At 42.9% G+C, this 25,190-nt stretch overlaps 1 protein-coding gene across 1 annotated transcript in view; it reads right to left on the bottom strand.

Moving 5' to 3' along the window:
* The window catches only part of BTBD16 (BTB domain containing 16), a 30,046-nt gene extending 6,153 nt beyond the window's left edge, over window positions 1-23,893 (bottom strand). Inside the window, exons 1-12 of the mRNA XM_077930871.1 lie at window positions 23,651-23,893; window positions 22,829-22,892; window positions 20,269-20,428; window positions 16,973-17,090; window positions 15,993-16,051; window positions 15,744-15,887; window positions 15,284-15,409; window positions 14,290-14,404; window positions 12,968-13,037; window positions 11,961-12,091; window positions 7,358-7,477; window positions 1,445-1,540 (exon numbers count right to left, since the gene is read on the bottom strand). Of these exons, the coding sequence (XP_077786997.1) occupies window positions 1,445-1,540; window positions 7,358-7,477; window positions 11,961-12,091; window positions 12,968-13,037; window positions 14,290-14,404; window positions 15,284-15,409; window positions 15,744-15,887; window positions 15,993-16,051; window positions 16,973-17,090; window positions 20,269-20,428; window positions 22,829-22,892; window positions 23,651-23,769 (1,322 nt within the window). The 5' untranslated portion in view covers window positions 23,770-23,893. The remainder of the gene's footprint in view (window positions 1-1,444; window positions 1,541-7,357; window positions 7,478-11,960; window positions 12,092-12,967; window positions 13,038-14,289; window positions 14,405-15,283; window positions 15,410-15,743; window positions 15,888-15,992; window positions 16,052-16,972; window positions 17,091-20,268; window positions 20,429-22,828; window positions 22,893-23,650) is intronic.
* Between the last annotated feature and the right edge of the window lie 1,297 nt (window positions 23,894-25,190).

Below are 25,190 nucleotides of genomic sequence, written 5' to 3'. Positions count from 1 at the left end.
TCATCACAGTCTATTCAGGCTGAAAGAAGTCAATGTAACATGGGCTTGCTATTGAAAGCAGCTATTGTTCCAAAACAAATGTACTGACAAAGTGGGTGAATCAAAAAGATTTCTTGTTAAATGTGGTTTCTTTTAAAGGGCGCACGACAATAAGCTTCCATTCTTCTTTCCCTCTCACATCGCAAAATGTACAAAAAGTGCCTTTCACATAGTTGGTGCTGGATAAGCATTAAATAGTGAGAGGCATTACAACAGAAAGTAGAAACTTCAATGTCTGCACTTGGCTAATGCTTTTCTTAGGGCCAACCAACATGTCACAAAAATGTGGCAAGCCTTTGAGTTCTCCAAAACTCTCCAGGTGAGAACCTTCTCCCATCCCTATCACCTGAACTAGAGCCTATCCACAACCTTATAAGTTGTGACAAATTGCTACGTGGCAGGCAAAACCCAAATGGCAACAGCCAATCAGCCACGTGGGGAAAATTCCGGCCGTGCCCCTGTCCCAACGACAGATGACACACGATGGCATAACAAGGTCAAGTGCACAAATCCTAAAAGATGGGAGAGGTGGGCGAGTGTTCCGAATGCACACACTGAAAGAGGAAGCTCTGGGTCACATGCATGGGCATAAATAGGTCCCTCGAACCGTTTGGACTGCGTCCCATTGGCCAGATTGTACCCAGCTTCGAGGGACCTACCAACTGGGTGTTGTGGCTGTCCAATCGTACCAACCCACAACACAGGGTGTTGGTTTTCCAGGTCTCACTGCAGTACATACCCTCTTTAAGGGAGGACCCGATTTCTAGTATCATGGAATATTGAATTTGTTTCAAAAAAGAGATAGCTGCAATAGATTTTGCCGAAACGAATGGAGGAAACACATAAAGAAAATATGCGTGGAATGTTTTGGATACATGGGTGGTCTCCAATGCTACATCTACTCAGAGTAGACCCAATGTGCATGGCTAATTTAGTTTAATTAATTTCAGTAGGTCTACTCTAAGCGGACCTTAGTTAGAAATGACTCTCTATTTGCAGTTATATACATGCATATACTAGTAGTTTTGTGTCTGTGTGTTATATGCGTGCACGCATGCACGCACACACACATACATTCCTTGTGCATTTCCTCCAAGTATTTAAACCGTCTTACTGCAACTAAGCCCAAGTATGTGTAATGGAAGTAATCACATGCTCTTCCCCTATAAACTCCTGCTTCCAGTTCCTTCCTCTGCTCCTTCCTATCTCTCTATTTTAAGATTATAAGCCTCTTGGGGTAGAGACTTCTGAAACCTGTTATTTGCAAAGTGCCATAGGCATATGTAATTTTATATTAAAGAGGGCAGAGCAGACCTATGGAGTGGGGCACACAAAATTTGGGAGTGCATTTTGATTTGAAAAACTGATTGCGACAGTATGTTTAGGTTCTAAAGAAAAAGTAAACTTACTTGAAGTGATGCCGTGTAAACGGAGGGACTGAAAAATAGCTATGTATCGCTGTCCGACTTCCCTTTCCAGGAAGGCACATATCTTGGGTAAGCTAAAAAGAAAACAATGGAGCAGAAAACCCAGCATGATTTCCTCTCCAAGCTTAGTATTGCTACAGCTATTATTCATTTTCTATATGGAAAGCATCGGCAAACATTACAAGTGCAAATAGATTATTATGTGAGGTTTCTGTGCACATGCTGAAATGCCAAAATGTGTCACTGCAATGAGTTATGCATGTGATTCTCATATGCAAGGCAAGTGAGATTCTACATGCATTTATTTCAGGCTTTGCCCAAGACAAAACTGATTTCCTAGTATGAAAGATACCAATGGTAATGCAACAGTAAGAATTAACTATGTATTAACGTACCATTTTTATATGTAACTGTGTATTTTTGTAATATTTTGTTTTAAGTGTCTGTTGTTGCTTCAGCTGTTTTGTACACTGCTTAGAGATATTTTTAATATATTAAGTGGTATGGAAATTAAGTAATCAATCAATCAATTGTTTCCCCAGGTAGGTTCTCCAACCATCTACCTTGATGTTATTCTTAATCAGGACTCACTCTACCCTGTCTTCTCCCCCACCCTCACCACAGACACAAACATACTGGCTTTAGTCATTTTTCCTCCCCCTGCCCTCTTTTCCATTGAGTCTGCAAAGAGTTCAGAAGTTTTTATTCTGTTTTCAGCTAGCCACAGTTTAGCATTACATTCACTCTGAGGTACAGTGGGCAATTGTAAGTATGGTCTAATGAAATAAGCCAGCTTCATAAACCAATCTTTGAGGTTGGCTTGGTTCAGTAAATCACGGTTTGTCCTGGTTCAGACATAACAATAAACTGTGGTTAGTTAGAAATGGAAGGAAATGTGTCTGATTACACACCGTGAAACATGAGGGGAGGTGTGCAAGCTCAAAGTTCACCTAGATGTGCTCATTTAATGATAAACCATAGTTTATTATTACATCCAAATGTAGCCACCATTCAAGCATATGATTCTACAATTGGGGGTGGGGGTTTTGCACCTCAAAGTTTTATATGAGAGTGACATACAAAGAATAATTCACTAAAAAACCCAACCCTCTGAAAGGTTATATGAAAGGTTTCTTAGAGGTTGATTCAAAGGTTGACTGCGTTATTAACAGCAGGAAATATCTAACCGACCATTTAGGTTATATAATGATTAATAGGAAATAGGAGCTGTGTGAGGCCAAATCCTTGCCAGGGCGGAGGAAGCCAGGAGAATCCACCTTCATCTCCCTAGGGAAGTGTCAATTATAATGTTTCTGTCATTATGCTTTTTCTTATTCTACTGGGGAAGACACATAATAACCCTTGGTGGCAGAGGGAAATGCCATGCCAAAAAACAAACAAACCACCCATCCCCAAATCCACAAGCAGATTACAAAGGGGGGTGGGATCCTGAAGCTGGAAAATTTGGCTCACAAGGTGGCATGTTCTACCCCTTGAATTTTTTGAGTTTTGTCTTTGAACAGCTAATCCCCCTATGCTGTATCACAAGCATGTCTACTCAAAGCTGAGTTCGATAGGACTTACTCCCATGTAATTCTGCACAGGTTTGCATCCTAAAGGCCCTTTGAGCCCATTGAACTAGTTCCACAGTTTGGATCCTGCCTAAATCTCTGCCCATTCCTGTTTATGGATCTTTGCTGGACATTTTTCTCACTACTGTATACTTCTTTTCATGGGTATTTCTTTGCCGAAGAACAAAGGTATGCCACAATAGACCCAAGCTCTAAATCACAGTCATTCATTAAGGAAGCTCTGAATGAAACGAGTCCTCAAGCCCCACCTCCACTCCTGGCTTCTTTTTCAGCGTTCATTTGCAACATTGCTCTCCCTAGATACTTTGAATACTTTATTTTTATAGATGCAAGGCAACCGGAAGTAAGTTCTCTGAAATCGAAGCAACCCACACCCTGCCTTTGAAAGGTCAGAGAAGAATCAGATGCCTGTTGCTGCAGTTCACTTCAAAAGGCAGAAAGGAACTGCAAAGTGGTTTTTTCCTCCGCTTTACACAATAGATCACTTTCAGCGACTTTACACAGAAAACTGCTGTTTTCTCTGCACATTATATTTGAGCTGGATGCACTACTTAAACACACAGGGATATTCACATTCTAATTATTGGAAGGTACTCTCTTGAGTAAGCATATTTGAACTAAGCATATTTTTATATGAACTATTTGAACTAAGCATATTTTAAAAGACTTATTTGCCTTCTAGAATACCACTGTGCCTCTATTCTCCATTATCTTGCAGTGTCCAAAAGTTTGTTCAAACACTCAAAAAGTGAAGGAATGCTTGAGCACTGAAATACAGCTTTATAGTGTTATTTCAGGTTATTTCAGGAATTTCCACCCCACTCTTCAGGTAACAGACTGCTTCCAGCAGGTAACAGGGTAAAATATTTAAACAATATTAAGTACATTTGCTTGGCACCTCACTTCCCATCTGTGACTGAACCAAGTTCACATTCACAAAGCAAGCTTCCCTTAACCTCTGCAGAACCCTACCTCTCCCCCCCCCCCGAAATTTATCCCTAGGAATTGGGGGATATTTGGGGATGGGTTACGGCATGAGTGTCTATCGATTGTGTGTTTGTGTGTGTGGTGGGGAGTAAGCAGAAATCACTCCTGTTACATGAAGGGAGGAGCCCAGCCACAGAAAGCAGCTTAAAACTCATATGGTTGGAGCTAGGTGGTTAGTGTCCGAATAGGACTTGGGGGGGGGGGGCAGCTATCAAAGTCCCATTCAGTCATGAAGCTCACCAGCTGACCTTGGGCCAGTCACTATCTCTCATCCTAACCTACCCCCATAGGGTTGTTGTGAGGATAAATTGAGGTGGTTAACCAAGTACACCACCTTGAGCTTCCTAGAGGAATGTATAAATACAACAAACAAACAAACAAACAAACAAACAAACAGATTTATACAATTATGAACTGTTTGGAGAAACCCAAACCTTAAGCTCCCTTTGGCTGGTGGAATTAGCTGTATGGCTCTTTGGACAACGGCCAGTAACTGGGAACTGGCAGCCTTGTAGAGATTCTCCTACAGCTGCGTGGGTAAACTGTATGAGGAGGGGCTTTAAACTAGCTCAAAGCTACCTCATTTCTGGTGCAGCTGCCGAACAATGCTAAGCTTTGTGCATCTGCTTCTTTTGTTGTTCTTTTCTGGAAAGGCACGTGCCAGCTCAAGGGATTCCCCTTGATTTGATTCAGCAATCCTCTTTAGCAGACTATTTTTGGGCAAACTGAAAACTGTGCTTGGAACATTTGCACCTGTTAAATTATAATAAATAAACACCACTGTGCTGATCGTAGGATTTGCTCCCTTTAAAAAAAAAGAAAAGATTTAAAATGGTCACACTTACTAACTTGCTGGATTGGGCTTTCCAGACCTGCTATATATTGACTGAAATCCAAAAGAGAGATAAGCACACTTTCAGCCTGAGAAACCAATGTGCTAAAGCATGCATAACTCATGTTTAGGATTGGGGAACTATAATTGTTATGTACTGAGCTGAATATGATCCAAAAGGCAGCAGTCTGATTGGTCCTAGAACAATAGGATTCAGAATGCAGCAGTCTGATTGGTCCACAGGAGCCACCCAATCCAGCTCCAGGTGGAAGTGAATCTGCAACCTGATTGGCCTACAGGTGAATCCTGGAATTAGCCAATCACATGGGGCCCATTGTGTAAATAATGTATATAAAGCAGACATTCTGGAGGAACTTCCATTCCTCCTCACTACTATGAGCTGAATAAAGAGCATGAACTCCACACTCGACTCCAAGTATATTTCAATAATTGTCCCTGTTTCAACACACCCTATTGGTTTGATTCCCATTCATCATGTTTAAAGGGGTCTCACTGAAAACTGGATAACCAACAAGTTCCAGTGTGTCGTATTGCTTAATGCACAAATGCAGCATGCTCCTTTTCTGTTTCTAGATGCCCTAGATAGCAGCAGGTTACATAAAGTAATCTTCAACTAAATAAATACAGATGTGCAAATGACAAAACATTTTAAACTGAAGGGAATTTAAGTGGGAGTGTTAAAACAGATTTAGTGCAAACTGGGGGTGTAGCTAGTTAACTCTGCAACTCCTGACTGCAAAATCATTGGGGAAACAGAATGCTTCAGCACAGAGGATGTTGCAAAGCGATGCATGTTACTTTAAATGTGAACTGCGTAGTTCCAATCTGGCATCGCACTCAGCTTGCACATGTGTGCATCGTAAAATTTCTCATTTTCCACTAGCTTTTCATATAAAAAGTATTTCTTGGGTAAAACTAGTAAATACTGATTCACCCACAACTCATTTCCTATCTCCTGGTGAAATGAGAGAGAGAGAGAGAGGAGAAGAGAGGTTGATTCCAAGTGGGGAGCTCCATTTTGAGCCAAACAGTATTTTCTTTATACTGATACATGACTCATAGGAAAGAATGTCTTATGGGAATAGTAACAACAACAACAAAACAGCAATGTCAAGAAGATCTGTTTGAGGACAGCGGGAAGAACGAAGATAATGAAAAGCATTTTCATGTGGGAGGCTTTAAATCCATTTGCTGCTTATTATTTCAGTCTAAAAGGTGAATGTGGGGCTTACCTCAGCTGGTGTATTGGTTCTCCTGACTGACCCCCTCCTCTCTTTCTTCTCCAAAACCGCCTTCTGCACCCTCAAAGCAGTTTACAAAATATGTGATTGAATCCCACCCAAAAACAGTGGCGCCTGGAAGTGCTTAGTGTCATCAGCTGCAGGCATACTCTGGGTTTTTCCAGATGACCTATTTATTGAGCATTCATCCTCATTCACCTGGACCAAGTGTATGTGGAGGTCAGATTGTATTTGGTCTTTGTTGAGCATTTGTTCTGAATTGTTTGTGTATATGTCTCTTCCTGTTAACTACTGTTCATGCCACACTTTTCAGTGCATTTCCTCATCACTTTCCTAACCAGAGGAAATCTTTTTACGTGGGTTTGTTAGGCTAGGGCAACAGAGTGTTTTCATCCACTCTAAGGGTGTGCACATAGAACATTTTATTCTAAAATCAAAGGAGACTAAGCTCTTGGGGTTTTTTTTTCTAGGTAAGCCACACACAATTTAGGGCTATTGCTTACTTTTTACCCCTGAAAAGCACTTCTTGGGAAACTGGTTTCATACAAAATAATAAAAGTTCATTGCAGATTGATTCTGCATTATCTTGGTGTATTTGAAGATAGAGGTAGGCAGCAGGGCAATGTGCGTATCCACACCTGTCCAATGAAATTGTGGGTGGGTGTATACAGTACTATGATGCAATCACCACTTCCTTCTTCATTCACCTGAGGTATGCTCAGTGATGGGAAGGTGGATAATCTCACCAAGGGGAGGATTTTCAAATACGTATCCCAGAAAACACACCAACCCTTGTGGATGCCAGCATCTAGAATTAATCTAGAATGAAAGCAGCATGATGAACATGAGCATAGATGATTCCAGATTGAGCAAAACTACATTTCCGTGCTACAAATAGATTGGTACCTACACAGCCTAATTATGCAAACCTAAACTTCTGGTACATGCTTGAATCCCTCCTGCAAAATACTGACTGTTGAGAGGGGCCCTCAAACTCTCTAGTGCTGAAGATTTGTATTTTTATATTTTGGGGTTTATCCCCTCATACGTGTGTGTGTTTAATGCTGTTTCTTTACCATATTGGAGGACAGTGTCAGCAGCTGAAGACTTTCTGCTCCATGAGCGATTTTGCTTTTACACGTTATAGAAATTTTAAAATATGTACAGTTGATATGCGAAGGTGTGTAGAGTAGGGATTTTAAAAATACATTTAATTACCTGCTAAAATATGTGAGGACGGTATCGTAAGATGGAATTATCTGAATTTTGGGGTTCTGTTGTAGGAAGACCCAGCATAGTGCAGTTCGCAGGAGATGAAATTCATTGAAAGTAAATAACCTGCAAGGCAAAACAAAATCTTTATGAACTACCAGTTTGTATGGTGTCTCTATTTGTCTAAACAAATAGTTACATCATTATTTTTAAGTGTAGATATTAAGTGTAAGTTATTTTCCTCAGATAACCATATTTTCCTGTTTTGCTTATTTTTAAGAACTGGATACAACCGCTTCAAGTTAGTTTAATTTACTTTAGCGCATTGATCAGCATGTCATCAGGCATATTTTTAAACTGCAGTTCCACACAGAACACTTGACATGACATGTAAGTTACAAGTCCCCAAAATGGCAAAAACAACCATTTCAGTAGTATTGAAAGACACAAATGCTCAGTTTTTCATGGGTACATTTCAGATTTCTGTTGGGGCCGGGGCAAGATGTAGCAAAGTCAAAAGTCCCAAGCAAACCTTGGCTACATTCAAAGTTAAATTGTGAAACATCAGTACAATATTAATATTAAAGGTGCCCTTGCAGAATGAGATATTGTCTGAAACAAAGACAGTGTGTGTCCTGTCACTGTCACTGCAGAGGCACTGTTTTTTCTCAGGCCTTTGGGGTTTCCTGTACTTCTGCTATTGGTTTATTCCTGTTTTGTGCAATGATGCACCTGTTTTCTTGGGTGTTCCTGTGTTCCTGACCTTGTATTTTAGGCCAGTGTTTCCTTTACCTCTCCAATGGGCTACCTGATGTTCAGCCTATTCAGTTTGTACCTCTGACTTGCAAACCACTTGGCTTTTGAGCTAACATAGTGAAAACCCATCTTCCTGTCTTCATCCCTCTACAGATTAGGGGCTAGAAGATGTTCAGCAGAATCTTACTTAACTAGACAGAAGCTTTTGAGAAAGTCACATGGCAGCGAGGAAACTTAAGGACAGCTCTTAAAAACTTTTGTGGGAGGAAGCTAATTGCTTTCCGAGAAGGGCAAAGTTAATGAACTGCTCAGATAAGACAAGAGTCTATTTAAAGACAAGAAGCATGGAAAATGTGTCTAGCTTTCAGCAACATTTTGGAAGTAAAAGCAGGCAGTCTTTAAAAGTCATTGGGAAAGGGATCTTTGCAAAAAGCAGACATTCTGTCCAAACACTATAAATAAATCTGCAAAACAAGGAGCTTATAGCTGCCCCTGGGAGCCACCAAGTGTTTTAGCGGAAGCAAGAATCTAAAATGGATGGTGGTGGGAAAGCAGCAATAATTTATTTCTCACCCCTTCATCAACTCTCAGTTTTGATATAGCACAGCTCTCAGATATCTGATTTTGATTACCTTCAGGAACAAGGAACAGATCTTCTCCAATGCCCAACCACAGACATTTAATGTCCCCATAGCTATGTGATCAAGTGGGAACTAGGAGAATGGCCTTGACCGTGGGATCTAGTGGGATCTAGGGCTGGAAAGGTCTGTCAGTTCTGATTCTCTCTGTTACTCATTTGTCATCAATATTCCACATTTTGCAGCAATTTGCCTTAAAAAAACCCTCTTGAAAATTCATCAGCATCTTAGTGTGAATTTCTCCTAATAAACACATTTTAATACGCAGTTTTGAGTAATGTATACATTTTTTGAAAGCAATCCTCCCTAACAGACTGCATTTTTGTATGTGTTTTCACTCGTATCTTCATTTCCACACACACTTTCCCACTGATATATGCATTTTTGTAATCATTGTTTGCTTGGAGAACTTCATGAAATTTGAATAAGTGCATGGAGGTACCTGTTCACGTATTGTTCTGGAAAGTGCAAATTTTAGAAGACTTTTAGAAGACACCTGAAGGCAGCCCTGTTTAGGGAAGTTTTAAATGTTTGATGCTTTGTCGCAATGTTGTTGTTGTTGTTGTTGTTGTTGTTGTTGTTGTTGTTGTTATGATTATTATATTGGGAGCCACCCAGAGTGGCTGGGGAAACCCAGCCAGATGAGTGGGGTATAAATTTATTATTATTTTTATTATTGCATTTGATAGATTTGACTTTAAATGTGTACTGAATTTCTCCTCCATCCCTAGTGGATGTACATCTATACTGCGGGCAAAAGTTCCCAGGACCCCAGAATCTCCAGGTTGTGCTGGGAGAAGCTCCCTCTTTGAAACCCTTGGGAGTTGCTGCCAATCACTGTAGACAATACTGCGCTGGATGGACCAATGGTTTGACTTAGTATGAAGCAGCTACATTCTTACTGAGTTCCTATGTTGCTGTGATAGCCTTCCCTGTAGAACAGCACAGGAACTGGCATCTGTGCTCACTGCAACTGAATTGTCATGATGATCAAGTGTTCTTTGCTGACCCTACATCTTATTTTCGGGGGGGGGGCGGCGTGTATTTGCTAATATGCACTGTTTGACTCCTATCTAGCTCCAGACCTCCATCACTAGAATAAAACAAGGGCAGGCACAGTGTTGCCACATCTGAAACATTGTCAAATGTAGTTGACAAATGCACATCCTTCATTTCAGAAGCTCAGTGGTAGATCACCTGTTTTGCATGCAAAAAGCCCCCATCGCCACATCTGACAAAATCTCTGGGCCTTAATAATTATGTGATTAGCAATCACATTGTGTGCTTAAAAAAACAACAACAACAGAAGGTGAAGAGGGACAATTGTTCTCAGGAATGCAACATGTGAAGACAAAATATTTAAGCCTCCCCCACTATCGGTGAAAATTGTGCCTCCTTCACTGCATCAATGAGCATTAGGGGGAAAACCTTGCACTGGGCAGCCACTGCCAGCCAGGACTAGACAGTGGACAGAGGTGAGCCAAAGATCTAAAGCAGATTCAAATGATACCTGATATCATTCTGCAAATCAGAGGAAACCTGCTGAATCCACGTGAGAAAACGTTAACGCACTAGCAAAGCTAGGTCACACACAGAAAATCTAATTCACATGGCAGGCTCTTACTCCCAATGTGACATGTCACAGACATAAATTCCCAGTGTGACATGTCATAGGCGTAAAAACAATCTGTTTTGCTCAAGTTAAGTAAGACTTTCCCCGGAATTAGGTTGCTGCTTCATAACACATCCGCTAGGACAGTGGTTTTCATAAGAGAGCAATTACAGTGGCCATAAAACAGAGAACTTCTGGTCAAGTCAATATAAGGTTTCATTTTAAAAACAACTTGTGGAGTGGCAGAATCCAAAGAAAACCAACCGTCATGTCTGCTAAATCCTTTGCTCACAAGAGTCAATAGCCTTCATCTGATGGGCATGTTCCCTCTGTACTAAAAGTTCCTTCTCCAAACAAAGGTTGCACCTGATCATTCCTGCTTACCAAAATGAATGAGGAAATATCACCCACCAAATCTGCGATTTTGAAAAGCGAACAGTCGTTCACAGCACATAGCTTAGCACCTGGGCCTCTCCAACTTATTGCTTGGGTGGATTAGGCGAATGACTGTTTATAGACCTCTTAAGAAATGACTGGATGGTGGACAGTCAAAAATATTAACCAATTATATCTATCAGCAGCTACTTATGTGGATGGGAGGTTTAACCCTTTCCTCCCCTTTCTGTGGAGGTGACTGAGAGTAAACTGGAGGCCCAGCCAGTGCCAGCACCACCATCCAAAGACAAGAGAGACGCCAACTCCAACATGAACAAACCTCGCAGACCCAGCCCACTCAAATGAGTGCCCATTTGCTTGCCTAGTCGCAAGATGCCAACCACTTGTTGCACTATGAGTTGCGCCTGCCCTACTCTTCAAAAGGAAGGTGCAGGGAGCCCGTCACATGTTGGATCAATGTCTTAGCTTGCACTTAGCCACGTGCTTATACCTCTTGTGTACCTGCTGCACCTTGTAACCTGTGCCTTGCCTATGTCCCAACCTGTTTTATCCATTAAAGCTATTGGATGGGAGTTCCAGAACTGGGAGTTCAAATTCCTCATCCAGAGCCAGCACACACAGAGAGGCTTATCCACAGTGGCACTTAGCCTATCAAATGACCTATCCAGGGAGGTTCAGTTTTATAAATGGGCTGCTATATTTTTGCTACTGAATGGGGACCTTTTGATTTCTCCTGGATTATTTTTTTTTGGGGGGGAGGGAGTTTTATGTTGCTTTATCTGCTGTTTTATAACTCTTGTTGTAATGTGCGCATATTATTATATTATTTTACTGTGAAAGCCACATAGATTTTTTTTTAATCTGAAAGGGAGGAGGGATATAAATATATGAATAGTATTACATAAAGCCCCAAAACACTAATGCCTATGATGTGTATAGTATTTGGCAGAAGGCAGTCCTGCAGAATATATATTGGCAGGTCCATATCTATTCCCCATATATACTGATGTGCTATGAAAGCATTGTATCCATTTGCCCTCCTCAGAACTCCTGCTCTCCATTTTCATCAATGAAAAGAACCCAATTGACTTGTGATCCCACTTCCTAGACAGCCGAACCCTTCAAAGACCTGTTTATTAAGCCTTCGTCCAGATTTGCCTCCTCAAAGCATCCTTTTATAGAGCAAAGTATTGCACGTCCCTCTGACCTTGGAGATCTGATCACTTTCTGCAGTAGTTCCAGGGGCAGCTGCCGCAGGTGAATCTGAGAGCCAAGCTGTGCGACAAGGTTCACCTCTATCCATCTTTCACATTCAGTGATCAAGGTGGGCTGCTGATACTGATTTCAAGGGAGGGGAGAAAAGTGTCAAAGAAATTCTGAACTCTGGGACCATCTTGTGGTGGAAACTGGAAATGGACACATCGTATGCAGATTGAAACTAAAAGTACTAAAAGTATTGGATTTTAAGTGCACACCTAATATGTATAGTGCGAATACGATTAATTCACATATTGTACAGATTTGCTGCTGTCAGGAGCAATGTCATTTGCTGGGAATCTCAAGTGCTTCCCTAGGGATCTGGATGACCACTGTGAGAAGAACAGATTGCTGGATTGGGTGAGCTTTGGCCTGATCCAGCAGTCTCATGCTAAATTCTTATTTTCCTGCTGAGTCTGCACTCAATGGCAAACCCGGTTGTGTTCCTCTGTCACTGTTCTGCAGAAGATTATCATCTTCTGTCTTGGAGACAGGCCATATTTCTTTAAGAACTTCCTTCCTGCGCCGCTAGTGGGGTGTTCAGACACCCACAGCCCACGCACCTGGGAGGGAGGAGAGAGAGATTGTGTCCCCAGTGGCTACACAGTCAGTGTAAACACGTAGCCTCCCTTTACATGAACACTGAACATGGGGCTCTCAGTGCGCTTGGTAAGAGGTCGAAGCGAATGGGTGTGGCAGATAGTGTCCTATCAAACCTCCATTCATGTGTTCAATGCATGCATAGAAGCAAGTTGTCTGGACACCGCCCTGCCCCCAGAGGCAATCAGAGGGTGATGGAGTGAGATCAAGAAAACAGAAGCCCAGTTGCTACAGCGAAACGCCAAGCATGCACAGAGGGCTCTAGAAAATGTCAGAGGTGCCAATGTTAGCAACAAGTAGGTCCATGAACATTCACCAGGCTCAGCTAAATGCAAATCCATCAGGTTTACAGCTCACCTTGCAGCCTGCAGAATAATAGCTGCAGACACTGGCTGGGCAAATGCTTCTTCTCATAACCTGCACACACCTTGGGAGGCAGGAAGAGAGAAAAGGCTATTAATGAGAGTTGTGAGCATAAGGGGAGAAGAAATCGAGAAAAAGAAGCAGGAGAGCAATTCACCAATCTCTTGGGCAAAGCTTCAGTAATATCATTGCTACCACACCTGGGTTCTGCCCCCCAGCCCAACCCAACCCAGTTCAAACAGCAGCATCTTTTCCAAAAGTAGTGCAGTAGGAAAGGACCATCTTAAAATAAATATTTATATGGCCAATCACCAAACAATTTAATTATTTATATGGCAATGCCCTTGATGAAGAGCAATGTTTGTCCCCAAAAGGCCAAAATGGATGTGACCTATATTTAAAACAATCTGAGGGTTGGTACCAATATGACTTGCAAATAAATAAAAACACAAAAAAATGAAACAAAATTAAAAATCATTCTGTGAAATTCATTATATGATCTTGTAATTCCTAGGCAACACTCCTTACTTCCAGCTACTCTGCTAAGCATTTTGGAAATTTGTTTGCCTGTCTGCTATGTGTTTGGGTATTGTAAGAAAATTCTATGCTCAAATTATGTGGATATGTCTATATGGGTATGAAAAAGAAATATGACTGTGTCCTAAAAATATGTTGATTTCATCAGCTACTGAGATAAAATGGTCTTCGCCAAGACTTGCATGTCAAGCTCAGTCAGAACTCTTTTTTTAAAAAGGCAGTTTTAAAAATATAGGAGACTCTTCCAGTAAAACAACAACCCAGATGATTCATTCCACATCTCTTGGCAGGCTAAGGGCGTCAACTTGTGCTTTTGCCGGGTGACAGGAGGACATTTTTCTACCATTCTCTCACTCTAATAATGCCTAATTTAGGATGGTCATGCCAAGAGACACAGAAAATTCTGCCAAGAAGAAATGCTATAACGTTGGCTTTGAACTTGGGCTACAGAGAGGTGCAAAACACTGTTACATCACCCGAGTCACTAATAATGGCCAGAGATCCTGCTCGGCTGATTTATTTGTGCGATGTAACTAGTGCCACAATGCTCTGCAGAGCAGCAAATGTCTATGCAAACAGTTGGTAGGCAGACCTACAGCTGAGCTGCGCAAATGTTTCTTTGTACATGACTTCCAGATGCACAACACCAGATGCTTGACAAAAACCGACATTTCACAGAACCAAGTCATGAGGCAGGGAGGCCAGTGTTTTGTACTGTTATACAATCCAGTCCCCACATCTAAAGCCAATGACAGGATGGTGCGCCAATGTCTACTTACTTCTGGAACAGGCTAGGGAACTGTAATACCTCTGCAGTAGCCAGGACTCCCAGAACATCTTCTTCATTCACTTCGAGTTCAGAGTTGTATAAATTCTTGAGTGCAACAGCAAAGGCTTCATTCACATCAACAGGAGATGCAAATAAAGACACCAGTAAATTCACCAAGCCTTAAAAGTGCAGGGCAGTGGTTCCCTCTTGTCCCCTGATCTGAATTCCCATACAGTGAAATGGCAATACTGTGCTATGGACTTAGCATTACCTGTGGGCCTGCCCCCTCTCCCTATAACAGGCAAGCTGTTCAATGTATATAACTGTAAACAGCAGTGTAATACCAAACAAGTTTAGGTATTGGCAGAAGTGGCCAGCCATTTCTCATGAGCCCTCTGTCCTTTCCCCTCTGTTGGACCACAGAGCTGTGACCTTCCCCACCCCCTAAAGTAGCCTGCTACTTTCCAGCATGGTGGAGGATGAAGAAGAAGAAGAGGAAGAAGAGTTTGGATTTGATATCCCGCCTTTCACTCCCCTTCAGGAGTCTCAAAGCAGCTAACAATCTCCTTTCCCTTCCTCCCCCACAACAAACACTCTGTGAGGTGAGTGGGGCTGAGAGACTTCAAAGAAATGTGACTGGCCCAAGGTCACCCAGCAGCTGCATGTGGAGGAGCGGAGACGCGAACCCGGTTACCCAGATTACGTGACTACCGCTCTTAACCACTACACCACACTGGCTCTCATGTTGTTCTGTCACCAATCTTTAAGCTTTCAGTAGAGCCAATGTGGGAAGGAGCAGGGCGCCATCTTGTCCTCCTTCTCAGTCAGCAAAAGGCATCTGGAGCCACTCCTGGCAGGGCAGGTGCCCTAATGAGACTCCTCACCTATTTCCTCAGCCCCTCACGTAGCCTTTCAGGGCAAAATCTTAACACCTACCGAAAATGGCCAACTTATATTGTTTTTATCAGTAGCTAGTGTCCATATCGAAAGTAAAAACAGATTACCAAATCGAGTGACATCTGGATCATTAACCTCCAATGCAATTGTGACTCTAGGCATCGTTTTCTTCTGTTTGAGGAGTTCTTTGCTTTTGCGACTATTCAAGAGACGCTGCTTATAACATCTGGTTTCTGCCAAAAGCATAAGAAATGAAGGAAGACTAGTATGGGATTTATGTCATGAAAGGCACAATAAGCATAATTATGTTCTTTCCACCTCAGTTTTTCTAACAAAAAAAGGGAGGGGGAGTGCTGCTGAGTGGTAGTTTTCAGTTTAAAATTTTTGTAGTCATGGTCTTTTTATCGTTTGTTGTTTTTGATTGGAAGCCACTTTGGACAGGCATTCGCCCAGAAAAGTGGCCTAAAAATATTTTAAACAAACACACACACACAAAATGTGACTTATATGTCTGGCTCGATCGATCGAATGGCTGAATAAACACATCTCTGGAATGGCTTCCAGTACCTTTCTCGACTTGGGGCTTGCTTTCTGTTATTTGTAAGTCACATTTCTGAACAGCCGCAGCAAGAAGCTGTGAGAGGACCTGAGATTTGAAGAAGTACATGCGATGAAGTTCCCATTGGAAACCCAAGCACTCCAGGGTTACATCTGAGTGTGGGGAGAGAGAGAGACAGATTGGTGAAACTGGAGCTGCTTCTGTGGAGATGACAGGCCACTTCCAGCAGCCTGTGGGCCTCAAGCAGTGCTACCCACCTGCCTCCATGCCTTCTGTGATCTTTTGCGTGTAAGAAAACAGGCTCTCATTTGGAGTTCTGTGCAGGGATGAAACCCTCAATGGAGAAAGAGAAACAAGAAGCCAAGATTTAAGTCACTTAGAATTGTTCCGTTTTCATGCATATCAAATGGTTGCATCTGTGGTTACAAAATGCCAGCTAATCAACATGTTTCAGTGAATTTGAAAGGAATAATGTTTTCTTTCCCCCTGAAAAAGACTGTAAGACCAATGTGGTACGCCTTCCAGCTCCCACTTTCCCTGACCATTGGCCATGCTGGCTGGGGCTGATGGGAATTGTAGTCCACAACATCTGAAGGGCACCACTTGGGTTACCGCTGCTGTAAGTTGAAATGTACTGGATGAGGTAGCAGAGGGAGGCACTACAAACATAGCCCCCTGGCAGTTGAGTCACTGCCACTTTCTTGTGGGGAGAAGATGGAGATAACTGAGAAGTTGGCAGATCAGCAGAGCCAAATCAGTGCTCCCACCAGTACACCCTCAATAAGACTTTATTGGCTCTTGCTGGTGCTGTTGTATCGGAGGGTGGGACAGGACATTTATTTATTTAGTAGCTTTATATTCTGCTTTTAAACTTGAGTCCTCAAAGCAGCCAACGACATTGATGAAACACAACAGCTACACCAAGACTCGTACGCTCACAAAACAAAATAACCAGTCCCACAGAAGGCAGATGACCCTGACTAGTGGGAGAGGGGAAAGTTGAATGGAGCAGCCCCTGGTGCTGCCTGTGCTGGTCTTCCTCTCTTTCCTCTTCCTTCCCACAGGGCAGATGGTGTCTGTTGGGCCTGTGGAGGGGTGGGGAAGTTCCAGAACACATGCATGCATGCACACCATTTCTTTATTTACAGCAGAGATGCAGGTGGTTGACAGAATGGGGAAATTCCACTTTGAAGGCCGTTTACCAAGTTGCAATATGTCAGTGGCATTTGGCAGTTACCTGGGTCTATGCTTGTGCTTTGGAGTGCTTGGCAAATGCTTCAAATCATACGCATTCTGAAAGTCTCCATTTTCCTTCCGGTCCTCTTGTTCTGCACTCACAGACATGGGAGTGTCAGCTGGAGGATTAAAGAAACAAAACAAAACGAAAATGCTATGTCTTTTTGCCCATGGAAAGCAAGTATCAAATGGTTCATATTATAGCACCAGGTGGAGACCTTCCTTCCTATTGCCCAGGCATTCTAGTGTTTTCACACCAAAGATTATTTGTGTTTCTTCTAGTTTTGTCTTCTGTCGTTTGGGTTTTGGCTTTTATCATAGTTATTTGCTGTTTTGGGACGCGGGTGGCGCTGTGGGTAAAACCTCAGTGCCTAGGACTTGCCAATCGAATGGTCAGCAGTTCGAATCCCGGCGGCGGGGTGAGCTCCCGTCATTCGGTCCCAGCTCCTGCCCACCTAGCAGTTCGAAAGCACCCTTAAGTGCAAGTAGATAAATAGGTACCGCTTTTGAATTGGTATACAGGAAAGGGAGGGGTGAGGAAGTCCGGGAAATAAGCAAATGAAAGTTAAGTAATGGAAGATGGAATTGTTTTTAACTATTTTTAATTTGTATTTTTCTTTTTTTCTTTTTTGCATTTTGTAATATTTTGAAAATTTCAATAAATATCTATGAAAAAAAAAGATAAATAGGTACCGCTTTATAGCGGGAAGGTAAACGGCGTTTCCGTGTGCTGCGCTGGTGCTGGCTCGCCAGAGCAGCTTCGTCACGCTGGCCACGTGACCCGGAAGTGTCTCCGGACAGCACTGGCCCCCGGCCTCTTAAGCGAGATGGGCGCACAACCCCAGAGTCGGACACGACTGGCCCGTACGGGCAGGGGTACCTTTACCTTTACCTTTATTTGCTGGTTTAAAACTGTGTCTATATGTTGTGCGTGTGTATTTTAATTCACACTTTTGTATACCATCCTGAAATAGTTTGACAAAATATGGTTAACACATATTTAAATAAACAGGGTGGAGTCCAGTTCAGTACAAATTGAATGATGAGACTTCTTATTCTACTCCCCCTGCAGAACTCCCAAAATTCTGCTTTGCAGAATTGGGAGACCCTTGGGAACAGGGTGTAGGCCTGGGGTTGGGCGAAGAAGAAAAATGGGAAGTCCTGTTGCACAAGTGGATTTCTGCAGGTAAGCAAGTATCATAGGATGTCACCCATTAATACTAAAATTTCACGTATAGAAAAGGAAAGGTAAAGCAACTGCTTGATATGCTTGGAGTTTAGGAATTTATTGTAGGATTGTTTAGTTGGAAGGGCCTACCTGCCTGCCTGGGCCGCCTGCCTGCTCCTCTGTCATCCAGGTGCAGCTCACGTGTCCGCCGAGCTCCTTACAATTTTATTATATAGTAAGATATATAGTATTTCTATATTTGACATTTCCATCTTTAGAGATCCTAGAGCAATCTAACATGTAAGTGCACATCAGAGGAAGGGAATCTCTTTCAGCTCAAGGGCTGCACTCCCACACCAGGAACTTTCCAAAGGCCACATGCCCCTCGGGGGCAGGACCAGATACAAAAAGTGGTTGCAAGTTGAGGTGGAGCAACAGCTATGACTTACTTTTGTGCAGTAAGCTACATTCCACACACAAAAAGGTCAGTGATGTCTAGATACACCCACCCACCCACCTCTTCATCCAGGCGAGCAAGAGGCATTATCGTAGTTCACGAGCACATTATAGCCACGCAAAAGCGCTTAGGGATGAAGCTGGTATTTGGTGAGATGTGATCCTGAATGGATAGGCAATGCTTTATAAAAGGGGTGGGGAATCTTTTTGGTTCCAGGGGCTTTTTATTAGTATTGGTCAAGCCAAATTGGACAGGTGGGCAGGGGCAGTGACTTGCCAATCACATGGTGTCATTATCAGATGTCAAGGAAATAAACAACTATGTAACTTTTAGAAGACAGCTGAAGGCAGCCCTGTTTAGGAAAGTTTTTAATGTTTGTTGTTTTATTGTGTTCTTAATATTCTGTTGGGAGCCACCCAGAGTGGCTAGGGAAACCCAGCCAGTTGGGCGGGGTGTAAATAATGAATTATTATTACAGTGGTACCTCTGGTTACATACTTAATTCGTTCCAGAGGTCCGTTCTTAACCTGAAACTGTTCTTAAACTGAAGCACCACTTTAGCTAATGGGGCCTCCCGCTGCTGCCGCACCACTGCCACACGATTTCTGTTCTCATCCTGAAGCAAAGTTCTTAACACGAGGTACTATTTCTGGGTTAGCGGAGTCTGTAACCTGAAGCGTATGTAACCTGAAGCGTATGTAACCCAAGGCACCACTGTATTATTATTATTATTATTATTTGGAGGGACAATGCATTTTGAATGTGAATAAAGGTTTGGTGTGTACTCAGCCTTTGAGTCTTTCCTGGGTAGTTTCTTCAACATGACCTGTCTATCGCATTAGGTGGAACCTTCCCTCTAATCCCAGTCCTTGGTATTTGTTCTGGACCAGGAACTGTGCCCTGAGTAGATGAGACTCCCAGGGCCTCCCTGCCTGCTCCACATTTCACACAAATTAGGGTGATGACAGAGAGGCTTCCAAGGAATGCAACTGCAGGGATGGGATGTTCTAGTGAGAGCTGCAATAGCATGCAAAGAATTATGAGGAATGCCATCCACGTCAGAGACAGTCAGCAAAGAAGGCTTCAGACTCCAGAGAATGTCATAGCAGCAGTAGTGGAATTTCATATTTCTGCAAATTACAGAGGATTTGGGCCCAATCCAAAATGGACCTGTGAATAAGATGTCAAAATCTGAACCTCACCCAAATACATATAATTTATGTGTACACACATACATATAGAATATGTGTCTGTCTGGGTATGCCAATGCATACTTTTTTTCAGAAACAGTAGACTTCAATGTATATCAATTAAGAAAGAAAGATAGAGAGATGATTAACAGAATAATAAAACGTGCTTCTCCTTACACTTGTATACTTAAAGATACAGGGCTTGTTCAGTCAAGTTCTTACAGATGCATAATCGCTCTCTAGTGGAAGAGTTTGGAAGTGCTAATTCCAATCAGTCCGCTCAAGAGATTAAGGCTACAGATTTGTAGAATAGTTTTAAGACAAACTGACACACTGTGGAATTACCTTTACTTTTCTATGGCAGCAGTGCCCTATTTTCACCCTTACCAAGAAGCTCAAAAGCTTTCACAGTCATCCAGCAGAAGCAGAAAGAGAGGGTTTCCAATCAAACAGTTAGTCAATGTTCTCAGTTATGACCATACCTGATATCATTCTCATCAAGGTCTCATTGAGACCAACCCGGGTGGCCTTATTCGCTTGTGAAATTCCCAGGAGGTCACAACTTGGGCTGAATGGAAATTGCCAGCGATTGGTGAGCCCAGCTTGCTTGCGGAAAGAACGATTTTTCAAAGGACCTGCAACCTTAAATAAAGACATGAATGTCTGTGGTGTAGTGGTTAGAGTGTTAGACTAGAACCTAGGAGACCAGGGTTCAAATCCCCACTTATTCCTGAAGCTCAGCCGGTGGGTGAACTTGAGCCGGTTGCTGCCTCTCAGCCTAACCTGCCTCACAGAGTTGTTGTGGGGATTAAATGAGGAAAGGGAAAACTATGAATGCCATCTTGAGCTCCTTGGAGAAAGGGTGGGATCCAAATGAAGTAATAATATCCCCATGCCTCATAAAAGGTATAATGTGAATAAGTAACTCAATGTTGTGAGTGTGTATGTTGCCCTCGTGTCCTGTTGGTCTGTAAGGCTATAATGATGCTATAAGGCTATACATTCCTTTCTCCCTAGATGAACTGTCAAGAAAATACAGTGGTACCTCTGGTTACGAACTAAATTCATTCCAGAGGTCTCTTATTAACCTGAAACTGTTCTTAACCTGAGGTTAACCACTTTAGCTAATGGGGCCTCCTGCCGCCACCGTGCCGCCACTGCGATTTCTGTTCTCATCCTGAGGTAAAGTTATTAACCCGAGGTACTACTTCCGGGTTAGTGGAGTCTGTAACCCGAAGTGTTTGTAACCCGAGGTATTTGTAACCCAAGGTACCACTGTAATCACCTTCATTTGGGCTTGAAGGAGTAGATACATTAGAGGAATAGGAAGAATGAGACGAATTACTACTAGTATCCAGGCTGAGAGCCCACACAGCTGAAAGAGATATCAAATCAAGCTGCTGCCTATACTTCAGTAAGTGATCATGTTCAAAAGTACAACTTTCACCTAAATTTGACGCCAAAATATTGCCCAAATAGTGGAAGAGTTTTGAAGGGAGCTAAAAAGCCTCAGCACCTAGGACTTGCCAATTGAAAGGTTGGCAGTTCGAATCCCCACGGCAGGGTGCGCTCCCGTTGCTCGGTCCCAGCGCCTGCCAACCTAGCAGTTCGAAAGCACCCCCGGGTGCAAGTAGATAAATAGGGACCGCTTACTAGCGGGAAGGTAAACGGCGTTCCGTGTGCTGCGCTGGCTCGCCAGATGCAGCTTGTCACGCTGGCCACGTGTCTCCGGACAGCGCTGGCCCCTGGCCTCTTAAGTGAGATGGGCGCACAACCCTAGAGTCTGTCAAGACTGGCCCGTACGGGCAGGGGTACCTTTACCTTTTTTAAAAGAGTTTCAATGGGACTTGTACAATTTCCCAGGTGATATCAACAAGCACACCTCTGCTTTGTAGAATTAATATTATATTGGTCTCTTTCTTTCTTTTAAAATCTGAGAAGGCCCCCAAACTGAGAAGGCCCCCAAATAACTCATCCACCTACCACTGAGCTGGTAAAGTTCTACATGGATTTTTTTGATGAAAATTTGGGGTAGGGACAAGAAGTATCACAAACCTGTCTTCAGTCCATCTTTTTATCTGCTGCAGCATAATTTATTGTCCTTGTGGTGTTGCCATTTCAATGTCTACCCCCCACCAAAAAAACAAAATAACTCACCATGCAATGCACTCCTCAAACTGCCAGATTTTGATCAGTCAGTCAGCTGAAATGGCTATCAATTGGGGGTTTTCTCCGGAAATTTTAACCTGGTATCTCCTCAAAGGTTAGCACTGTATCTCCCATATGCAGTCTGTGTTTACGTTAGCCCACCAATGGAATGACTTTTATGTGAAGTTGCAGAATGTTAAGAAACATTCTCATTTCTAAAGGTGAAAGGTCATGTATAAAATATGATTACCCCACACAACAGTCAGTGCGAGAGGAACTGAAAGACCAATTTGACCAGGTCAAACTTCACAGAGGACTTCAGATCAGCAGAGGCTGTAAGCAGCTGGGTGGAAGGAAAGATGAGAAGCACAGTCACACAGTCACACAGTCACAAGTGGGAAGGAGGCTGTGGATTAAGAAACAGGAACCTGAAGGAAGCAGTGGAGGAGGCCAAAGGCATGTCAGGAAAATCTCAAATGAACATAGGGGAGGAAGAGATGCTATGCTACTGGTGGGAATGGAACCGGGGGCAGAGAACATTGTGGGATTCTCTGCCTTAAATATCATAATAACTTGGCTGGCTCTGCGCTGTGACTTGGAAGAAGGATGTGGCACCATTTGGCACTCTGCCCCATGCAGCAAAATGTCTTGGGCCAGCCCGGCAAAGAACCTGGGAGGTGATGATGAGCCCGAAGTATTGTCTGTAGTATGCTCTAGCAAGACTACGGTTATCTGTGTTGTTTCATTAGAGTTGTAAGCCAAAGTCCATAGATTTTACAATACACAGACCTGTAAAGTAAGTTAAACCAGTAGCTTAGATTGGCTAGCCAGCAGCTTTGTTCTGCTCTCGAAGTCTTAGTCATCCAAAGCTATCATAAACACCCACACACCTACCTTAGCTTTCTCCTCATTTGGCGAGAGTCCTCCCAGAGACACATAGGGAGCTGAGAGCAGGTAACTGGAGGTGAAAAAGACAGCATCAATTTTGTATGCATTCAGGAAGAGCACAAAGACAAAACTAAAATGTTCCTAATGTCACATTGTCCCTTTTTCAAGGAGGAGTCTGATTCTTTTCTTTCATGTGTATATAGAAAAAAGGTAAGTCACTATTTCCCTTCCTTTTCTTTTCCTGACTTGCCCTTTATCTTAGTTTTTGGTAGGGGTAACTCCTGGTGGGCTGCCCAAATTTCCTTTGGCTTTTATGGCAATGGTGGCATTGTTTTCTGTAGGCATGAATTGTAGGTGTTTGTATGAGAATGTTAATGTTTTATATGAATTTTTATTGGTGTAATCTTTTTTTATTTTTTAAATGACAGTTGGAGACCATGGTAACTAGTGACTAATAAATTTAGTAAAATAAAATAATCGTAATCTGAGTAAACAGCAGTAGCCAATGACATGCTGTCGCCCCACTTCCTTTTAGAACACAGCCCATCCCTTCTAGAATGCATCACACGTTCTGGAATCTAGAAGCAAAAGAGGTCTCTTTAGCTCTTTCCCTTCACCATTCAGTAATACCACTCATTATAAATACACAGTGCTTTTCTTCTAGAAAAAATAGGTGCCAGTACTCACCATGATGTTTTTACGGTAAACGCCACACTTTTAACCAGTGCTTTTCTTCTAGAAAAGAAGGTGCCAGTACCACATACCTTTGAGGACCCCCAGAAAAAAAGCACTTCAGATACATCTCTCAAAACGTTAGCCACTACTTACAGGTGTTCTTTATTATCTAAAGCAGGTGTTTCAGGAACAAAAGAAGTTAGCTGAAGCAATTCCAGGGAATGTCGGGTTTTCCCATTGAGACGCTTGTAGCGAGTCATTTTTGTGGCCATGTTCAGGAATGCTGCTCTGGATTCCTGTCAAGACTCAGTGAGAGATGATTAGGGGCTGCTGAAAGAAGGCTTATAAATTCCTTCCCATATCCCTTCCACCTTTCTCCCAGAAAAAGCATGACTTCAGGCCCTCAAAAGCAGCAACAAGTGGCGATATCTGCATACATACAGAACACTGTTATGTCATCTCATTACAACTGTGGCATCACAATACGGCCCTAGGATATCTTCATTTCTGGATCAAAACTAGGGGAAAGTGTCTGCAAGAAATACCTTTCAGAGGGAAGTATGTTGTCATGAACTGGCTGGGGAGGAGGAAGACGATCCCAGCAAAAGGTGTAGCTGGGACTGGGACACACTGCGGCAAGCTGGAGATTGGGGAAGGAGGAGTTGATGTAGGAAGTACTCATGGGATGATGGAGGGGGTGGGGGTCAGTGCACAGGAACCAGAACAAGAGGACCCATCACCAGAGCCAGAGGGGCCCCTGTCTCCATGAACACAGTGGGCTCTGAGGTGTAGGGAGCAGCGGGCAGGGCACTCCAGGAGGCTGAGGCAGGCAAGGTGTGTGATTCCTCAGCTGGAGTAGGCTCAGAACAGGGGAGGATCACAGGTCTCATGAAGCCCAGATGCTGCAATCAGCATGCAAAGTACAAAAGGGCAGCAGAGCTGAGGTGCTGGGTCTACTCAACTGTCCATGTTGATGGAACTCAGCTTGGATGCACCAGGATATCTGCAGAACTTTGGGCATGTAGATTGACCCTGAACTGGGGACTTGATATAGTGACTTGCTGCCAGGTGGACCAGGGGTTCAGGACAGTGTGGCATCTCCCAACTTAAATTCTAGACCCAGTAAGCATGTGCATCCAAGCAGCCAACCAAGCCTCCTTAGATGTCTGCCCCAGGGACTACAGTCTCATAGTCCTACTTGCCAGAGTACCTGTTTCAGAGCATGGGGCACTTCTTAGAGAATTCAGCCCCTTCTAGCTCTGACCTTTGTTGGAACAAGTTCACCACATTGGAGTACCAGCTCTAGTCAAATCGGCTTCTGTTCCCAGCAACCTATTGCATTGACCAATGACTGCTATCTGAGTGGCCCAAGACAGCCGATTTTCACACGAATTTTGCCTTGTACTGTGGAGGCTCACCTGAGGCAACAGAAGATCACCTTCCTCTGGAAGGTTCCTTCCTTTTGCACTGGAAAGAGACCTTCTAAGAATCTGAGGTTGGGTGGTGGAGGTTGGGATCTTTCTTAGCCAAACAACTCTGATACTCTTCCGTCAGAGATTCAACAAGCATCCTAAAATTTCCAGGCATCCTCAGTTTATTAAACTTTTAAAAGATGAGTCTGTCATTTTAATGAGTAATTTATGTTCTGTTGAGCTGCATATTCTGTTGTACCTTAGCTTGATATCTTATATCT

This window comes from Podarcis muralis, chromosome 6 (genome assembly GCF_964188315.1).
Source record: "Podarcis muralis chromosome 6, rPodMur119.hap1.1, whole genome shotgun sequence".
Taxonomy (NCBI): Eukaryota; Metazoa; Chordata; class Lepidosauria; order Squamata; family Lacertidae; genus Podarcis; species Podarcis muralis.
The sequence above is the reverse complement of the archived record's forward strand: the minus strand, read 5'-3'. Positions and strand labels throughout refer to the sequence as shown.